The sequence below is a fragment of the Lepus europaeus genome, chromosome 2 (genome assembly GCF_033115175.1).
Source record: "Lepus europaeus isolate LE1 chromosome 2, mLepTim1.pri, whole genome shotgun sequence".
Classification (NCBI taxonomy): domain Eukaryota; kingdom Metazoa; phylum Chordata; class Mammalia; order Lagomorpha; family Leporidae; genus Lepus; species Lepus europaeus.
Genome location: NC_084828.1, coordinates 172,101,028 through 172,119,992, shown reverse-complemented (window position 1 = coordinate 172,119,992; position 18,965 = coordinate 172,101,028). Strand labels below are relative to the sequence as shown.

General features: G+C 42.8%; 1 protein-coding gene across 17 annotated transcripts in view; it reads right to left on the bottom strand.

Annotated features, from left to right (window-relative positions):
* The window catches only part of ARPP21 (cAMP regulated phosphoprotein 21), a 115,421-nt gene that overhangs the window by 69,930 nt on the left and 26,526 nt on the right, over window positions 1–18,965 (bottom strand). For 4 of the 17 annotated variants that reach the window (XM_062179617.1, XM_062179662.1, XM_062179626.1 and 1 more), the window contains exons 8-10: window positions 18,503–18,611; window positions 9,583–9,620; window positions 1,941–2,170 (exon numbers count right to left, since the gene is read on the bottom strand). In XM_062179617.1, coding sequence (XP_062035601.1) covers window positions 1,941–2,170; window positions 9,583–9,620; window positions 18,503–18,611 — 377 coding nt within the window. Of the gene's footprint in view, window positions 1–1,937; window positions 2,171–7,698; window positions 7,759–9,582; window positions 9,621–16,524; window positions 16,627–18,502; window positions 18,612–18,965 lie in introns of all 17 variants that reach the window. The other 13 variants (XM_062179560.1, XM_062179589.1, XM_062179581.1 and 10 more) reach the window with 11 other exon arrangements.

Below are 18,965 nucleotides of genomic sequence, written 5' to 3'. Positions count from 1 at the left end.
CAAAAAAATGAGAGCCTTGTGCTGTTCTGAAGCACTCTGACAGCCGAACTGACAGCTTTACTTCATAAAACCATTTTTGGGGAATTGTAAGTCTGTTTTGACATCCTATCTTGATCTCTTTTAAATTTTTTTCCCCTTCCCGTGTCTGTACCTTGACAAGCTCTCAAATGCAGACACTTACATTAAAGAGAAAAAAAGTCTGAAGCACTTACGATCTCTAATCACTCTTCAAAGAACATGGTATTTTAGCATCCTTGAAGTGTTTTAAATGTTTCCAGAGTTTTGCTTTGGAAATGATTTGGGGTTGGTGCATGTGGAATGGTTATTAATTCAAAAATCTTAAGAGCTCTTTTGGTGTGCTGGAATTTTCAAGTACATCATTTAAGGTACTTGGTTTCTGTGTTTTAAGGAGATTTAAAACTATTTAACCTTTCTTAGTTTACAAGAGCTCAAGTGCACCACAATGCATTTTTTTGTCTTCAGTAGCTGCAATAGTGGGACATGAGAGCAATTAATTAGAGTAAGAAATCAAGAACTCATTTAGGTAGGCAGCATGAGCCTACCTAAATCTTATCAAAAAGCAGTGTGTGTGTGTGTGTGATATTTATCATCTATCTATCTAGCATATCTATCGACTGATCAATCACTGTGACTAAATGCTATTCATTCTCTTCCTATGTAAGAAAACACAAGATGGTGTCTTTGGGGGAATTTGTCGCTAGCATAATTCTGTTAAACGAGCAGCATAACAAGCCCTGCTTTTCCGGGGCGTCCATGGTCCAGGGCAGCCTGAGTCTGAGCTCTGGGGTTCTCCGCCTGCCATCCTGGCCCATCTCCACCTGAGCCTCCTTCTTGCCCCTTCCCACAGGTCCATGAATGGTCCGTGAGCACATCTTGAGATCTGGGAACTGTCCTTGAACCACAGCTCTGAACCCTCTCCCCTTGCAAGAGCCAGGGAGTCTGATTTTTTGAGGCAAAATAAAACTGAAATAGTTACATTCCAAAACCACAAACTAAGTCCATGGCATGCTATGGAATGATCATTTGTCACTCCCCTGGGATTTCTATGAGGTGCTCTAAAATGACTTGAAAACAATGGGGAGCAGCGGTGGGAATCAGGAAAGCTAGGCGTGGCCCGTGAAGTTATCGTGTAGATGTATATGAGCTGATGGTATCATGGTGAAGTGGTTTCAAGTTAAGGGCTCCAGATCTCTCACCCTCACTCACTTTCCAGAGACTGCCCGTGCGTGCAGACATGGACCACCTTCCTTAAAGTACCACACTAACCACGAGGAGGGAAAAGAGACAAGTGTTTGGCAACTTGGAAACAAAACCTCCCAAAGACTCACTGCAAAGCAGAGAAGAAAACATTCTATGGCAGTAATAAGAGTAAGAACTGGCATTCACTGACGACTTCACATTGGCCAGTCACTCTCTGTACTGCCTTAGGTACACTGATTCTCATCCTTCACACTAGCCCTGTAACATCCGCCCCGTTATTCCCATTTCTCAGGTTAACGAGCACGCCCAGCATCACGCAAACAGTGCCATGCAAGAACCAAAACTATTAATGTTACAATCACCTGACAGTGTGATCATAAGAATTAAACCATGGACATCAAATCAAAAAGCTGGAGTGGACACGTACAGGTTTCACGGTAACCAAATTTTTAAAAAAAAATCATCTGATTTAAACTGAAATTGCATTTGCCAAATAAATTAAGTAAGCTCAGAGTCTGCTGAGGTAGCCTGAGGTAACAGCTTGTGTTAACCTCATGGTATAGAGCGGCAAACTGAAGGTTAGCACACTTTCTCACTTCTGAGCCATTCCAGTAACTAACACCACCTCAGTTAGCTCAGGTTCCAAGGGAATGGCGACCACACGGCCCGAGAAAGATCCATGAAAGCCACCGGACATGAACCCGTTCAGTACTAACTACCTGCTTTGGACAGCTTCCCGGTACTCCTGTTACTGGACATGCTGTCACCCCGGGTCAGCACCGTGATGCCCCCAAAACTCGCTGTTTTGGTCATGGCAGGTTTCAGATTGCGGTTGGAGCTGTCGGAGTCCGTGCTGCTCCAGGCCCGTTGGTGGTCAGACCACTTCAGTTCGTTCTCCGAGCTGCTCTGCCGACTCCCGGACGTCCTCCCTGAACCGTCTCTGTTGCCCCTGGAACATGGCCGTGGGAAAGAAGCACAGGGAAGCGTTAGGTGGAGTGAACGCTGTGCGAGGGCACGGCGGGGCCTTTCTTGCAAGAGTCACCTACACGGGACCCTTCTTGTCAACCTTTAGTGCAACCAGTGGCCTCCCAGTGATGAGACAGATAACACAGCACACAACACACACATGTTACAGACAGAAAAACCAAGGCCAGAAATGCCATATAATCCCTCTGCCAGTGAAGGAGAAACAACCACAACAACACTTCCTAAAATGTCACCGTTAACTCCTCCTGCACACAGTGCAGAAGGGTAACTTCTGACCCAAATCAACAACGCATTCGTGTCTAGAAGTCGACAAGATCTTAGTCCTAAAAGGAACTGCAATCAAAGGGAGTTCTATTTTTTCCTTACAGAATCAGAGAAGTTATTTAGTGATATTCATTTTCTAACTCTATGAGCTGTCTCTATATTGTTTTATATCTATCTAGACATCTGTATTTGTACCTATACCTGTACCTATATCTGACCCTGCATCTATACTGGTGTGTGTGTGTGTGTGTATTCATATATTTATATCTGTATCTACATCTATGTCTATCTCATGTGTATCTAATCTGTATTCACCCTGGCAGACAACACAGAATTACATTATCAGCAAATGTGTAAGAATTATGCCCATGAGCTCAACCTTCATAGGCAGAGGAAAAAAACCTTATGACCCCTTTTCTAAAGAAAAACCTGGGGAAATAACAATAGTGTGAACGCTATATACTAACATGAAACTTCCCAGGGCATCAGTGGGAACAAGGAAGCTCCTGAGGTTTAAGAACACAGTTGTTCAAAACCCAAAAAGAAAAGACGATGAGTGTATTGGAAGAGAACCAATGGTTGCCAGTGAATTTTGGAAGACTTCAGAGTATCTCTAAGGAGTACAAAAAAAATCGCATGTGTTTTATGAAAAGATTTGATGAAATTTGCATTTTCATTGGTTTCCAATCTGCTTAAAGAGTAATTTCATTAATATTTCTGAAGCTTTTTCTGCAGATGGAAATAGATCATTGAAATACCCTACTAGGCTAATGGATTGTAAGTAAGTGAAAGGGACATAAAACCTGGGCAATAAATACACCCCTAATTTCTTATTGGTATGCAATGTGACCTATTGAAGTCTTGATTTAAATCTCATAGATAGGGCCAGTGCTGTGGCATAGCAGGTAAAGCCACCGCCTGCAGTGCCAGCATCCCATATGGGCACCAGTTGGAGTCCCAGCTGCTCCACTTGCTATCCAGCCCTCTGCTATGGCCTGGGAAAGCAGTAGGGAATGGCCCAAGTTCTTGGGCCCCTGCACCATGTGGGAGACCTGGAAGAAGCTCCTGGCTCCTGGCTTCAGATCAACATACATAGCTCCAGCCATTGTAGCCATCTGGGGAGTGAACCAGTGGATGGAAGACCTCTCTCTCTCTCTGACTCTGCCTCTCTGTAACTCTGTCTTTCAAATAAATAAATAAATCTTTTAAAAAAATCAATCTCATAGATATACGTGGTCAGTAGGTCTGTCCGAACATCTGCTTTCAAAGACAAAGATGTGTTGCTGAGTTACTAGAAGTGCACATATCTGACCAAAACACTAATCAACCGAATTACCTCATGATACAAAATAATAATAATAATAATAATAATAATAATAAGTTTTGCTTCAATTTTACTTACTAAACTTTTCCATTGACTTCAGGAAAACTCAGGAAGGTAAATGAATCCAAGAGATACTAAAAATGAGAGCTAATCTATAAAAGAACCTTATAAAGCAAGGGGAAGGAGTAGAACAGAAAAGCTCACAAAAGAAAGAGCATGTTTGATGGGGACGTTGAGGGGAGAGACTCAGTGCTGGGCTGCACTGTTCCCTCCCTTCTCTTTTCCCAGGACTTCAGGGGGACCTGGATTTAGAAAGGAGGCTCACCTGAAAACAAAATGCCAAGGATAGGAAGTATGAACCTTCACCAATGGCATGGAGAGTTTAGTTCTTTAAACTCATGGGAACTCAAGAAAGCCGTGGAGTGTAGGGTGGATTAAAAAATACCTTTCAAAGAGCTCGATGTTCCATTCTTGATGGTTTCTCTTTCAGTCTTGAAATCTAACAACATGCTTCTCTCATATTCAGATTATGCTGACCGATCTTTTTTTTTTTTTTTTTTTTTTGGACAGGCAGAGTGGACAGTGAGAGAGAGAGACAGAGAGAAAGGTCTTCCTTTTTGCCGTTGGTTCACCCTCCAATGGCCGCTGCGGCTGGCGCATCTCGCTGATCTGAAGCCAGGAGCCAGGTGCTTCTCCTGGCTAGAACCCGGTGTGCCGGTGCCGCAGGCGGAGGATTAGCCTGTTGAGCTGCGGCGCCGGCTGCTGACCGATCTTTGACAATGTCTGCATAAATCATTGCTTAGCAATGTTGATGACACTGGGAATGTCAGTCTCTCATCTGTAGCTAATTTGAAACACGTATTAGAGAAAAACCCTGGTTTGAAGATGTGGGCGTCTCCCGCCTTCAGCATGCGGGATGCATCCGAAGGAAGGCGTCCGTCCACATGAGAACGATTCTTTTTGATCATTGCTAATTCTGCTTCAATCAGCCTTCTCCCCATGACCTGTGCTACTCCATGGAGGGATTACGGCTTCCCTTAGCTGCAAGGGTAGCTGAGGCTTTGTTTGCCACAGAAGTAGCCAGCACTGTGTGCAATCTAGTGTGCTGTAGTTTATACCTTTAACCAGGGCAAAGAAGCTGCTAGAGCTCTAGACACGTATCACATTCTCTGGTCAACAAGGCAACCTAAGGTTTTTTTGTCCTCTGCATCTATTCTAGCAGCTCCAGTCATCATCCTAGGCCCAGATCTGTGCATTTTAGAAAAGAGAATCAAAATTGCTGTTCTGAGGAGGCAGCATTAATGGGACTCAAAATACTTCTTGATTTATAATCTAATTTATGCTTTGCAGATACGTATACACTAAAGCATATTTCATACTCCTCTTTTGTACTCCTCTTTTTATTGTCCCCCTTCACAGTGCCAAGTTGACAGGGAGAACTGCATCCATATCTATTTGGATGTGGAGTCATAACAGACCCGTAGGTGCCTTATCCATTCTCATCCCAGCTCTCCCGGGATGCAAGATGACAGTGGTAATGAGATACTTGGTCTTTGGCGCTGGTCCCCTTTTAGGTAACTAGAATGTGATCCCAGAGTAGTCATAAACGCATACTCTGAGTTTCTGTTTTTGTGTTAACATAATCAATATCTAGTATGTACTTTCCTTCATAATTAAACACGTTTTTTCCTAAGTTAGATATAATGTACACTTGGGATTGCTTTTACAATTGCATGGATTGATTCCTGCTTACTTTTTAAAAATTTTTTTGACAGGCAGAGTGGACAGTGAGAGAGAGAGACAGAGAGAAAGGTCTTCCTTTGCCGTTGGTTCACCCTCCAATGGCCACCGCGGCTGGCGCGCTGCAGCCAGCGTACCACGCTGATCCGAAAGCAGGAGCCAGGTGCCTCTTCCTGGTCTCCCATGGGGTGCAGGGCCCAAGCACTTGGGCCATCCTCCACTGCACTCCCTGGCCATAGCAGAGAGCTGGCCTGGAAGAGGTGCAACCGGGACAGAATCCAGCGCCCCGACCTGGATTAGAACCTGGTGTGCTGGCGCCGCAAGGCAGAGGGTTAGCCTATTGAGGCACGGCGCTGGCCAATTCCTGCTTACTTTCTAAATTCTCTTCCTAAGTCTGGTAGGTAAAGGAATCCTTATTTGAGACACAGGACATGAGTCTGGATAGCAGAGTTGAGGCTGGTGGGTAAATAACCTGCATTTTGTCTATATGGGCTACACAAACTGGATTATCATATGTGAGTGCATGGGTAACAGTGCATTTGAATTTGAGTTTTCAAGAGAGAAATGCAAGGTTATCTTCATAAATTCAAGTGTGAAGAAGAAAATAAACTCTCTAACAGTGGACAAGGAAATTCTTACTCTGTTGTTCCACCAGAGAAGTGAAGGAAGTTCAAAGAGATGATCCTGACTTTTTGTTGGGTCTGTCAAAGTGCAAGGGTGTTCTGCTGTAACTTTAAAGGTAAAGCCCTATAATTGGATTTGCTGCAAAAAGATACCTTTCTAAGCACACAATCCATTGGTTTTTCTTAGTATTGTCTTTTATCTAAGTAGGCAAAAGTTTTTATTTTTGCCTGTCCTACAACAGAAATTCATCCTTTTATAATTACTACACATACACACATTCAAAATGAACATAATAATTTAATCAACACATTAACTATATGTATAAGTTACTGTATCTATAGTATTGTGTTTCCTTTATTCTGTAATGGAAACTAGATATACAAGTGTACTTCAATCATTAAAAATTGATTTAAAAGAAGTTTATTTTGGTGCAAAAAACTTAAATTCCTGAATAGTTTTCTTATAATATATATTTGCTGTGAATTTTTTGAGGATCAGCAATACACCTGAGTTTCAACACTTTTTAAAAATCACTTCTACTTTTTTTTAAAGGAAGTGTCTATTTTTTTCATCTACTTGAAAGGCAGAGAGACAGAGATCCGTATTCTGCTCACTCGTCAATAACCAGATTGGGTCAGGCTGAAGTCGGGAGCCAGGAACTCCATCCAGGTTTCCGCTGGGGTGCAGAGCCCCAAGCACTGGAGCCGTCACCTGCTGCCTCCCAGGTCCATTAGCAGAAAGCTGGATCAGAAACAGAGCATCCAGGCCTTCAACTGGTGCTCCAATATAGGATATAGGTGTCTCAAGCAAGGGTTTTACCTGCTGGGCCACAATTCCTGCCCAGAGTTCAATCTTTTTATTACACCAAAATAAACTTATCTTTTAATTCCATTCTCTGTGAAATGTTTGAAGTGCCCACATATGTTTATTGGAGTAATGAGAAAATGTGAATGCAACTGATGTCATGGAGTTCCCAGCCTGGCATAGAATCTAAAACAATAAAATGAGTCTTTTCCTCTATCTCACAGAGATCGTGACTTAAGTAGTTCATAATAACTTGAAGGAACCTCCATCATCTCTTAGAAATAATATCTGTCCTTGAAAATGAAACTATTTGAAATATGATGATGGATAGTAGTGACTCACAAATTAGCTACCCAAATACAGTTATCAATGATTTATTTTCCAGGGTGGGTAATGTATATGCAACAGCAACTTGTCAGAGAAATTTTAGTTCAATATAATCGACAAAAGTTGATTTGGGAATATTAAATCAGTATGCTGCCAGAGTTAGTCCTTAAAAAACAAAAACTCAGGGAGAACAATAAAGAATTATATTAAAAGTAGTAGCTTTCCACTTCCATATCTCATGCTATCCAATATGACTTCGACAACAGCTATGTAACAAGCTTTACAAAGATATCACCAAACATACTTTATTTCATGAACAGAAATATTTTACACTAATACATTTAGAGTTAACATTGATTCTGCCACATAATCTGAAAACACAGTTGAAAAAAGTAAACCATACCAACCGAAAGAGCTGTCTTTTCCTATAGGTCTCATTGCATATGTTACTGTCTTCCAAGAGCCTACTGGAAATGAAAAACATGATTTTTATGATATGAAACCTGAAGGCTAAGTGCCTTAAAGTTAAATGGATGTCTACTCTATTTTCGCACATCTTTCTTATCAATTGAAACTGTGTTTTATTTTTTTGATGTAGAATTTTACCCTAATAATTTAGTGGCAACATAATCCTAAGATCTCTAACAGTAAGACCTTGATGTTAAATAATAAGGAGGAAAAGAGAGAAGAGCTAATAAAGGGAATAGAAGAGAGGAGAATAAAAGAAATTGAGATATATATATAACCCAAGATTCCATCAAACACTTGTATATCACTTGTGATTCTTTTTCTTAGGGCAATATTCAAGAAACTCTTGCTTGTGCATAGTAAAATACTTGGAATCAAGAGATAAATATGCAAGAAATATATTTATTTTGTAGGTAAATCAGCCAATTATATTTCTGCTTTTGGGGCTCATCAAGACTTGTTCATATATACAATGAATGTATTTGAATGCAATTATTATATGTGATATAATTATTATAATGTTGAACACAATCTAGTTAGAATATAAAAGGCACCTAAATGTAAATTAGTAAGATTAGGGAGTAATGTAGGAAAATTGTTTAAGCTTTCACACTAAACAGAATTGTAAATGCTCACTGAATCCTCTCAGTTAGGGTACAGAATTCTGGAGCACTGCACAGTCACCCACAGATGTTGATGTCCATGGATCCTTTGCTTTACTATCTTAGGAGATATTTGTCTAATCCATATGGATTTTGAAATTGTGTTTGAGTCTCTTACACGGACTTGATTCTAATATCATGCCTACTTCTAAAAGAGGTTATTTTAAAGGGCTTTCTGCCATTTGACAATTTCTCATTGCTAAAATGAAGGATGGGGCTGTACTTTCTTTTTTCTTAACAATAATCTCTAAATGCCCAGTTTAAATATTTCTAAGTCTTGGCATTCAATCAAACAATTTCCATTTTAATCAATTCTGTAGGATTCCCCATTAACACTGACACTTGACATAAAATTAACCACTACTTTATTTATGGATACCATGTTTCCAAACCAAGCTGCCCATTCTGAAGCATCTTCAATGTGATTAGTGCAGTTAATGAATATTCCTTAATTTGCCCTGAATATCTACCATGAAATCAAGAAGGCACTTAATATTTATGTCAGTTTAGAAGTGGTTGAAAAAGAGAAGTGCTAAGTTTGAAATCTCCTTAAGATTTTCTATAAATTTTACAACCCCTTAATTTAACAATTATTCCTCCCTCCAATTCCTTACCCAGGTACACTTCTAAATTTATTTTTTGTTGCTGTTTTTGTTTTGAAACATCTTTATTTAACCTTTGTATGAAGACCAATGGGTTGTTCAGAATGAGAAACTTAACGTAATTAGAATTATAATTTGTATTGCTATATGTAATCACGAGGCATAGAAATGGCCAGAAACACCAACTACATAAGTAGCAGCCTATTCAACGAGCCAATGAAACTGCAAGTTCACATGTGTCTCAAAATCGATTATTGTCAGTGCCTGATAAAGGCTATAGGAATGTTTCAGAAGATCATAAATTGAGACTTAGAATAAAGAAAATGTTTAAATTCTGTTCAGAAGCAATTGAGAGAACATTTCCCCAGATTTGATAATTTAGACATACTGAATAACATAATGTGAATATACATGTGTGTATGTACCAATATATGTATTTACTTATACATATATTCAAGAACACACTTACATATGGGATATAAATCTATCCATGAGGATACAGGACACACATGACAGACTTTATTCACACACAGACATGAAAAACTAAAGTGGATTTTACCTGTTCTCCACAAAAAGGCTTTCCTGGGAGCAAACTGACTGAAAAATAAAGAAAGGCATCGGATCAGACGTTCTGGATATGCTGAGGGATCCCAAATCCTTGCCTGATTTTAAAACTCAAATACTAAAGTAAACACAAAAGATAGAACTAAAAAGGGGGAAATGGGTTAGAGTTGGAACAGCAAGCACTTCCCATGCAGCATAGAGTCATTTTGCTCCGGAGCATCTCCAGGTTGCAGGGTGAGCCCACTGGGCAGCGAGGTCAGAAGAAGAGGAATGGGAGCGACGCGGCTGGAGGAATGTGTGACTGAGGGATTTTGAGCTCATGACTTCCTCTGAGGCTGCAGAGGGGCAGCCACCAACAAAGACCAAGGGAATGTTTCAGCTCAAGGCAGACCTGCAAAGGGTGGGAGAGCCATAAAGCCACAGTGCTGTACTGATTACTCCGAATGACACTCTCATGACTGCAAGACCCTCAATGTGGAAGAGGTGCCGCCCAGCAGAGGGCTTGCGCAGGGTGTGCACACAAGTCAGGACAAAATGAACTAATCAGAAGAAATGTTGTAAGCCCCATAGGACATTTCTTAGCTTTTCACATAGTAGACCAAGGACGTGCTTCTTAGCCACCACCGCCTAGCGGTCATTTCTGTCCTACCTTGTAGGAAAGATTAAATTCCATGACTACATGCTTGGGAAAGGTGGGCCAAGTGAAATTTAAACAAACATAAGAGAAGTAAGAGAAAATATGGTGCTGTGGTCATATAAAAGGGCGATGGTGTTTTGGAAGGTACTGAGTTTCTTAACATACACACAAACACACCATATTCTGTGCTAACTTTTCTAAATGGTTAATAAGTTAATAGAGACTTAGGCTCAATTTTAAGATCAAATAAAGAAAACTCAATGATCTTTCAATATCTCATTCTTGAGTTTAAAGATGCCACGGATGGAGCTACTACCCTGAGAGGCGAGCAGTATACTGCTTTCTCTTTGCTTGACTAGAGAATCATTTCCTTCCACTAAGCCAAAGGGCCACATTCACACAATGCTTCCCTCGGGGACCTGGGCATTTCAGCGAAGCGGCCTGTAGAGTCACCTCTGCTTTAACCCATTTACATTGATCACGCACCTGGAATTTCAAGTGTGCAGAAAGAGCCAATGAGAAGACAGCGATTTTCAGGAAGTAACTTTGGAGATTTTGACATTTATGTACGGAAAGGGAAATAACTACAAATAAAATGTCATTGACACTAGTCTTGTGAAAACTGTTTTACAGTAAACTAAACATCCCATTGCTTTACTGCATTTAGTTTGGCTTTTCTACCAGATTGAAAAAGCATAAGCTATGAAAGAATATGGGGGGGGGGGGCGGTGCTGAGGTGTAGCAGGTAAAGCCACTGCCTGCAGTGCTGGCATCCCATATGGGCGCTGATCCAGCTCTCTGCTATGACCCAGGAAAGAAGCAGAAGATGGCTCAAGTCCTTGGGTTCCTGCACACAGGTGGGAGACCCAGAAGAAGCTCCAGGCTCCTGGCTTCGGATCAGCCCAGCTCCAGCTGTTGTGGCCATTTGGGGAGTGAACCAGAGGATGGAAGACCTCTCTCTCTCTCTCCCTCTCTCTGCCTCTGCCTCTCTGTAACTTTGCCTTTCAAATAAATAAATAAATCTTAAAAAAAGAAAGAAAGAATATGGCCACTGTGAGTTCAGGACTGAATTCTTAGCTGTTAGAAAGGGGTCAGTTAAGATTATAATATTCTGGGTGGTTACTCTAATTACTGAGACTTGATTTCACTGGAGGAGCTGATCAAAGACATACTGACCTCTTCAGATTCATTAATCTAATAGCATTTGGGGAAAAAAATTAAGCAGCCCAAACACTTTGAATTAAAAAGTAAAACACCATAAGTCAATGATACCTTTCTCCAAAACATGTCTCAAGGGCATTTTTCCGATTTATGTGGAAAGGTCCTTAAAAATCATCTCCTCATCCCTCTATCACATTTTTATAATTAGAGACGGCTATGGGTTGTGATTCAGTAGCTGATGAAAATAAACTTTTAACAGTGATATTAATAACTTGCACATTTTATTGGAAGAGAAAGATAAAATTGTCACAGTAATTAAGTGCAACATGCAAAGCTGTCACTTATATGCATCCTCAGATAGAAAAGGTTCACTTTTCTTTGAAAAGAGAAAAACGTTTTTGTCTAATGGGTTACAGCATTCTCTCCCACAACCCACCTCCACTCCCAGGGGCACCACGTGCCCTCATCATCAGTTCTTACTGGAGTGGCCCCCAGCACCTCCTAGGAGGACCACAGGTGAGTGCCACAGAATCCCTCTGCACACATAAATACCCCATAGAAATTTCCCTCCGGGCAAAATGCACCTCTCCCGATGCGGTTCTTTATCAACTCAACCTTCTGAAAAAGTTAGCAAGATGGTATATGATTAATAATATAATAACTTTTAAATCTTTACCAAAGTAAAACCAATATATTTCAATTACTACTGAACACAAAAACATATTTATTAATTGAAAACTAAGTTCTTTTGTGCTCTGAATTACAACAATTTAGTTCTCAAATAATAAATTTATCTCCAAATATCAAAATTTTCAAAATGTATTAGAAATTATTTTCCAGAAAATCCCCAAAGCAATTTGCATAATTTGATTGTGGGCAGGCATACAAAATCACACGTGCTCATGCACACACTCACATACACACACACACCCCTGAGAGACCAAGATAAGTTTTGACAATATTTAATAATGTTTCAGAGCCGGCGTTGTGGCGTAGTTGGGTAAAGCTGTCACCTGCAATGCAGACATCCCATATGGGCACCGGTTCTAGTCCCAGGTGCCCTCTTCCAATCCAGCTCTCTGCTATGGCCTGGGAAAGCAGCAGAAGATGGCCCAAGTGCTTGGGCCCCTGCACCTGCGTTGGAGACCTGGAAGAAGCTCCTGGCTCCTGGCTTCAGATCTGCTCAGTTCTGGCCGTTGCAGCTGTTTGGGGAGTGAACCAACAGGTGGAAAACCTTTCTCTCTGTCTCTCCCTCTCACTCTCTGTAACTCTACCACTTAAATAAATAAAATAATAATAATGAGAAGTTTCTAAAGTTAAAATAAAATTGGCTTTTGCTAAAGAGTAAATATCATGGAGTATTCCTTAACTCACTATTGTCACTTCTTGTGGTAATACAAATACATAAAGTCAATACCTAAACCTGTTTGAGTTATTCTACTACTTTAATAATCTCCGCAGAAAGCTGGTTTTGACACTCAGTTTTTAAATTATAAAGAAAATAAATGAATGACCGACTGTCTGTTGAAGATTAGATCTCCATAATGTGGTTTCCTTATGCTGAATTCTTCGTATTCATTTCATAACTGACTTAGTATTCTTTACTCATTTTACAAGTGAATGAAGTGTGCCTCAACACCTAGGCAATGAGAATGATCGTTTGGGGACTGGAAGCGCATAAGTGAAAGCCCCCTCAAGTGTGCTGTCTTTGTGTAAATGGTAAGGAACATTTGTTACTCCACAAACTCTAGAAAGTTCATTCTGCTTGTTATGTCCTTGACAGTCTATATAAACAGAAGATACAGTACTATCCCGTTAACCTGGGCTCACCGCAATGATCCTTGGCCCTCTGCAGCCTTGTGAGCCATCCCTCAGCAAGGCTGCAAGGTTGGTCTGGGTGGCCCACAGAACACAGCAGAAAGAAAGATCTTCTCTAAGGTTAGGTGACTTCCATCTGGGGCTCCTGCTCTCTCTCTTCAATCACTTTCTCCAGGGGAAGCTAGTTGCCGTGTCGGGGGGACAGCCTACAGCCTGTGGACAGGCCCACCTGGTCAGCAGCTGAGCTCTCCAGGCTCCCCCCAGTGAAGATGTGAGGGCTCAACAGTCACCGGAGTGAGTCTGGAGGTAGAGAACCCTTGAGCAAGCCCACGGATGACTGACAGCCGAACAGCAGCCTCCCAGAGGAACTTGAGCTACAGCCACTAAGGTAGGTCACTTCCAGACACCTGGCCCACCAAACACCGAAGGGTTTTTGTTTGTTTAAGTTGCCAAATTTAGGGACAATTTGTTATATAGTGGTAAATAGTTAATACACAGAAAATGCCCCTGGTATGGTTGCCTATGTCTACTAGGGCTTTAGAGCCTGGAAAAAGAGGCTGGGCATTTTCCCACTCACTCTTAGTCTTGTAAGGGCTATGGGTATTTAGAAGAAAATAAGTAACAACAACAATCCTTTCATTAGAAAATTGCACACGTGTTCATGGATCTAACGTTTCACAAATGCTATCAGCAGTGTCACTTAATCCTAGAAGCCCTTTCAGGCTTGTTAGCTGGATATAGAATGCCCAATTCGAAACCCTGCCAGGGTTTCAGATGAAAAATAATGCCATGAACAAGCTAGTGCCACAACTGACTCGGGAAAGTCAGACGTCCTGGCCACCGCAGGGCATTCCTGTGGAGCTGCCCCCTCTACTTCTGCAGATACAAGAAGACAGAGTCGTTTAAAGGAGGCTGCCAAGTGATGGCACGGGATTGAAAGGCTATCCAAGTACTTTGGCATTTAAGTTCTCTCCTATTTCAGTCTGTTTTTTACATTCAAAGCATGTTAATACACCCTCTGGCCATAAGGGCTTCAAATAGCAATGCTTCCCTGAAGACTTTAACCTGGGGATCAGGTGCACAGCTGTCGAACTTTTGAACAGGGGTGTAGGGAAAGGCGGGGTGCAAGAGAAGTCACGCTGATCTCCTCTCCCTGTGAGGACCCCCATGGACAGGACAATCAGCAAATGAGGCGGGGAGCAGGGCGGTATTCTCATTGGCAGACATCAGCGAGAATACTTTCATGTGCCTTAAATCCTGAGTGTACGACGATTTGGCACAATTGCAAACAGAATCCTAATATTGCTTGTGCATTATCTATGCTATTGGTATTAGTATTTCCTTACCAACGTAACATCTCATTCATGAACTACCTGACTTTCCAGAACCAGAGTACAAGGGAAATGTGTATGTATGTGTGTGCGTGATAGCGAGAGAGGGAGAGGGAGGGGGAGGGGGAGGGGAGAGGGAGGGGGAGGGGGAAGAGGAGGGGGAGGGCGAGGGGGGGAGAGGGAGAGGGAGGGGGAGGGGGAGGGGGAGGGCGAGAGGGGGGAGAGGGAGGGGGAGGGCGAGAGGGAGGGGGAGGGGGAGGGAGAGGGAGAGGGAGAATAAGAATAAAGAAAAAGCAGAAAGAACACTACATTTTGGAAACATTCTCTTCATGAAGGCCTTTAGATACAAACGTGCTGTGTCCCAGCCTGTGTAGACAGCTTCCTCTGTACTGATGGAACACACTTCATTCCAGTAAACAGCAAACACAGTTAAAACCACCATGTAACAGGCTGTGCTTGCATCATCCTGAAGTAGACAGAATACATGCGGAATCTTCCAGAATGCATCCAGACCTCTAACTATGGTGACCCCTGTCTCCCTCTCCACACTCTGCTACTTTCCGAGCTCTTGGCCAGATTACTCAATCACCCAAAATTTCTGTTAGTGTGTTCAAGACAGGGTGGAGGCAGAAAGGACTGCAATGCTCCCAGAGCTTGACTCCCCCCCCCGCAGCAGCACCGGGTAAAGGATCCAAGGAACTGGCTTTGGCCAGAAAGCCCCAAAGGCAGCAGTCCTCCTCCATGCCGGGCAGTGAAGCCCAGGGCTCCAGGCTGGCTTTGTGTAGCTCCCAGGAGCAGATCACAGGGGGTTAGATGCTGCACCTGACTCAGAAAAGCTGTCAGGGGCTGGAGCCGTGCACAGAAGGTTAAGCCTCTGCCTACAGGGCTGGCATCCCATATGGGTGCCAGTTCAAGTTCTGGCTGTTTCACTTCCCATCCAGCTCCCTGCTAATGCACCTGGGAAAGCAGTGGAAGATGGCCCACGTGCTTAGTCCCCTGAACTCACGTGGGAGACCTGGCGGAAGCTCCTGGCTCCTGGTTTCAGCCTGGCACAGCCCTGGCCGTCGCAGCCATCGGGCAGTGAACCAGTGGATGGTAGATCTCTCTTTGTCTCTGTCTCTCCCTCCTTCTCTCTCTGTATTTATGACTTTAAAATAAATAAATAAGATCTTTGGGGCGGGGGGGAGAAAAGCTGTCAGTATTGGCCACAGAATCTCACAGAAGAGCCCACAGTTCCCTTCCTGGAGAGGGAAAAGCCACCACAGCTGAGGCAGCTGCCACACTGTTGCCTGGAGCGGGGAAGCTGCGGCAAATGTCTGCCCTTTCACCTGTCACATTTCCATGGATTTTATTTTCTTCACCTTTTTATTTAACTGAATTTATCTCGGCCAGAGTCAGGGGAGGATTAAAGAAACCTCCACCTCATTTTCTCTGTTTGAACAAAAGACTGGACAGAAGAAAGGGCTTTATGATTATTTCCTTGGCAGAGTGTTCACAGATTTGATTTGATCTCAACTTCAGGAGAAGAATGAGTGTCATTATCCAAGTTTAGCACCATGAATGTCCCTATTTGCTAAGAACACAGACAATCTTCTGTGCGGGTCTGTATGTGTGCTCAACAGATTCTCTCTGGATTGTAATTCTTCCCTCTGTACAAGCTTTGATATTAAAAAGAACACAATAATATGTCATGTGCTGGCTAGCAGAGTTGAAGGCATTTCTTCAGACTTGACAATCTCTTTCTCTGCTCACAGTCTATTTTCCTAACCCAGCCAACAGCTCTACACCCCCACTGGCCAGATCCTAGGAACACACCCAAGTTTCCCATCACTTCCGGGAACCAGGTCCTCTTCCGCAATCACCCCTGGCTTGCTGCCGTTCAGTCAGTTCCCTGGCGCCAGCCTCCTTCCTCCCTGCTGTCTGGGGAATGAGGCTGCCTTTCTGCTGATGCGAGGACCACACTAAAGAGGCAATGAAAACAACTACTCACATCGTGTGCAAATATTCTCTCCCTCACTCTCTGATACTCCTCTTCTCTCTCTTCAATTGATTTACTTCGTCTGTCATCTCTAAATGGATGCACTCTGTTTTGCTAAACAGAAAAAAGAAATCAGGAGGGTTATCCAAGTGGAGTCGTCAGGAATCTGCAGTTAAGCAACTCTCAGCTGAGAATAATCGATGTTCACTTCCACAAATGGAGCCTGAAAAGTCTCCCTCCCTTTGGTCCCTAAAGAGGCTGTATTATGGACTCTGTCCCGTGTGTGTGTGTGTGTGTGTGCGTGACATGTGGTGACGGGAAGTTCCTGCTGTTCCTGCTTGCTTTCTCCCTGGATGCAGATCCCCCAGGTGCCTCCTAAAGCAGCACCCTGAATGTGCCTCACGTGTTTCGCCAGTGATGCAGTGGCTCTCCAGTGACGGAGTCTCTCTCTGGCTGATCTATGTGGTTCTGAGTCCTCAGAAGAGACACAAGGCTAGTAGTCATGGAGGAAGGAGCTAGTTCACGGTGACTGAGGGCAGAAAAAGCTTTGAAAACTCAGGCACTGGAGAAAGACCAAGGGAACAAAGGAAGTGGTGGACAGAAAGGAAGATCTGCACATCTCTTTGCTTTCTCCTAATTTGGTGAATTTTAGTTTCTTAGAAAACAGTACCTCAGGCTGATAAAGTAAATTTAGCACCCCTGTGTCTTGATAAGGGTCAATACCAAGAGAATGAGGAACAAGTCAAAGAAGCCAGCATGAGGACTGCCCCTGGCCCTGCACCCCATGGAGTCTCAGCCTCCCAACCGCCTTCCTCCTGTTGATCCTCAAAACTGTTCTGCACCAGCCACATTCATCCGTCTGCTCAACAGACTCCCACGAAGTACACGACACAGGCACACAACGCAGAGTCAACACGAGCCACGGTGCAGCTCCGGAGAGTGGCAGTGGTGGAAGGAGGAAATAAGATATAAATGATGAACAGGTTTTTTTTTTTTTTTTTGGAAGTGCGTCAGCGATGCACGTCCTGGCTTAAAGTGACTCACTGGGAGTAATTACAATGATAACTTGAGTGAGATGCAAGTTGTCTTACCTTGAAGAATTCTAAAGCAAAGCCATTTTCAAGAAAAGCTATTTCGATTGTCAGAGGCACAAAGAATAATTGTAATGGCATTTATTTGATTTTTTTACTGTTCTGATCGTCATTTAAAATTGCTTTTCTTTTGCCATTGACTTAGTTTTCTTCCTAATCGCGATGGATCCCACACCCTCCATCTAGAGCAGAGATTCAATCAAGTCTCTTTACCTTCGTCCAGGTACCGTGAACAAGGCTACTCTAGAACAACATAGTGTTTTTGTCACAAGCAGAATACAGAAGGATAAATTCTGGGACAGTTCATGCAGAACAAGCAGACAATTTACGTGGACCATAGAACACTGGAAGGAGAACGAGTTGGAGACTAGAACATGAACTGCATTCTTTTCGGCGAAGCCTTATTTTAGGATATTTGCAAAATCCACCTGTCCTCACCATAACAAGGTTTGTTCTTTACAGCTACACCGGTTGCTCATCGGTCCGTATTGACAATCCAGCTCAATTTGTGCACAACTGAAGGACAAAGCTGTAGGGAGTGGAACGACTGCCGTAGTTACACAAACATCTACAAATGCGACTGACAAAGCTTTTCCCCACAGCTTGGAGCCTGTGGCATCCTGACCCTCCCCCCGGAGACATGCAGCAGGGACTGCGCCAAGCACCACCCATGCAGCCCAACACAGAGCCATCGCTAAAGCAACCACGACATTTTTTATGCTACCCATTGAATGCCAAAGGGGGAGGCGGAGGGAGGCAAGGGGGCTGGGGAGAGGACAGCAGTATCAGAGGCAGGGCAGGGCCAGGAGGGTCAGAGGGAGCGACAGAGGCGACAAGGACGTCAGTCAGCCCACCTTCAGATACAACAATGTCAGCCACTCTCAAACTTGGGAACCAACCTGATTGTCTTCTTTATCAATACTAGAGTTATCTCGCTTCAAGATAAACCGCTTCTGGGATTCTTCACCTTTTTCATCTTTTAAATGTTCACAAAACCTTTGCTCTGGTCTGCCAGCAAAGTAAAACATATCAATAAAAAAGATTTTCTCCCTGTTTAAAGTTATTTCTTAGTGTTGCTTTTCCCCCACAGTGGCATTTAATTTTTTTTAAAAAAGTCTATACATGGCTTTGATATTAGAGTCGCTGGCAATTTACAAGTAGGTAATGATATGTCGCATCACAGGTGTGTTGTTAGAATACCTTTGTTTTGAATTCCGAATCCTGTTTGCTGCCTTCTGATCATCATAGCTTTAAGGAGAAGAAAATTTTAAAGAATCTGCACATATATAGTCTCTACATGATTTCTTGAGTAATTTTGACCTCCATGACTTTGGAATTCAAGCACATTCCTGCCCAAATTCT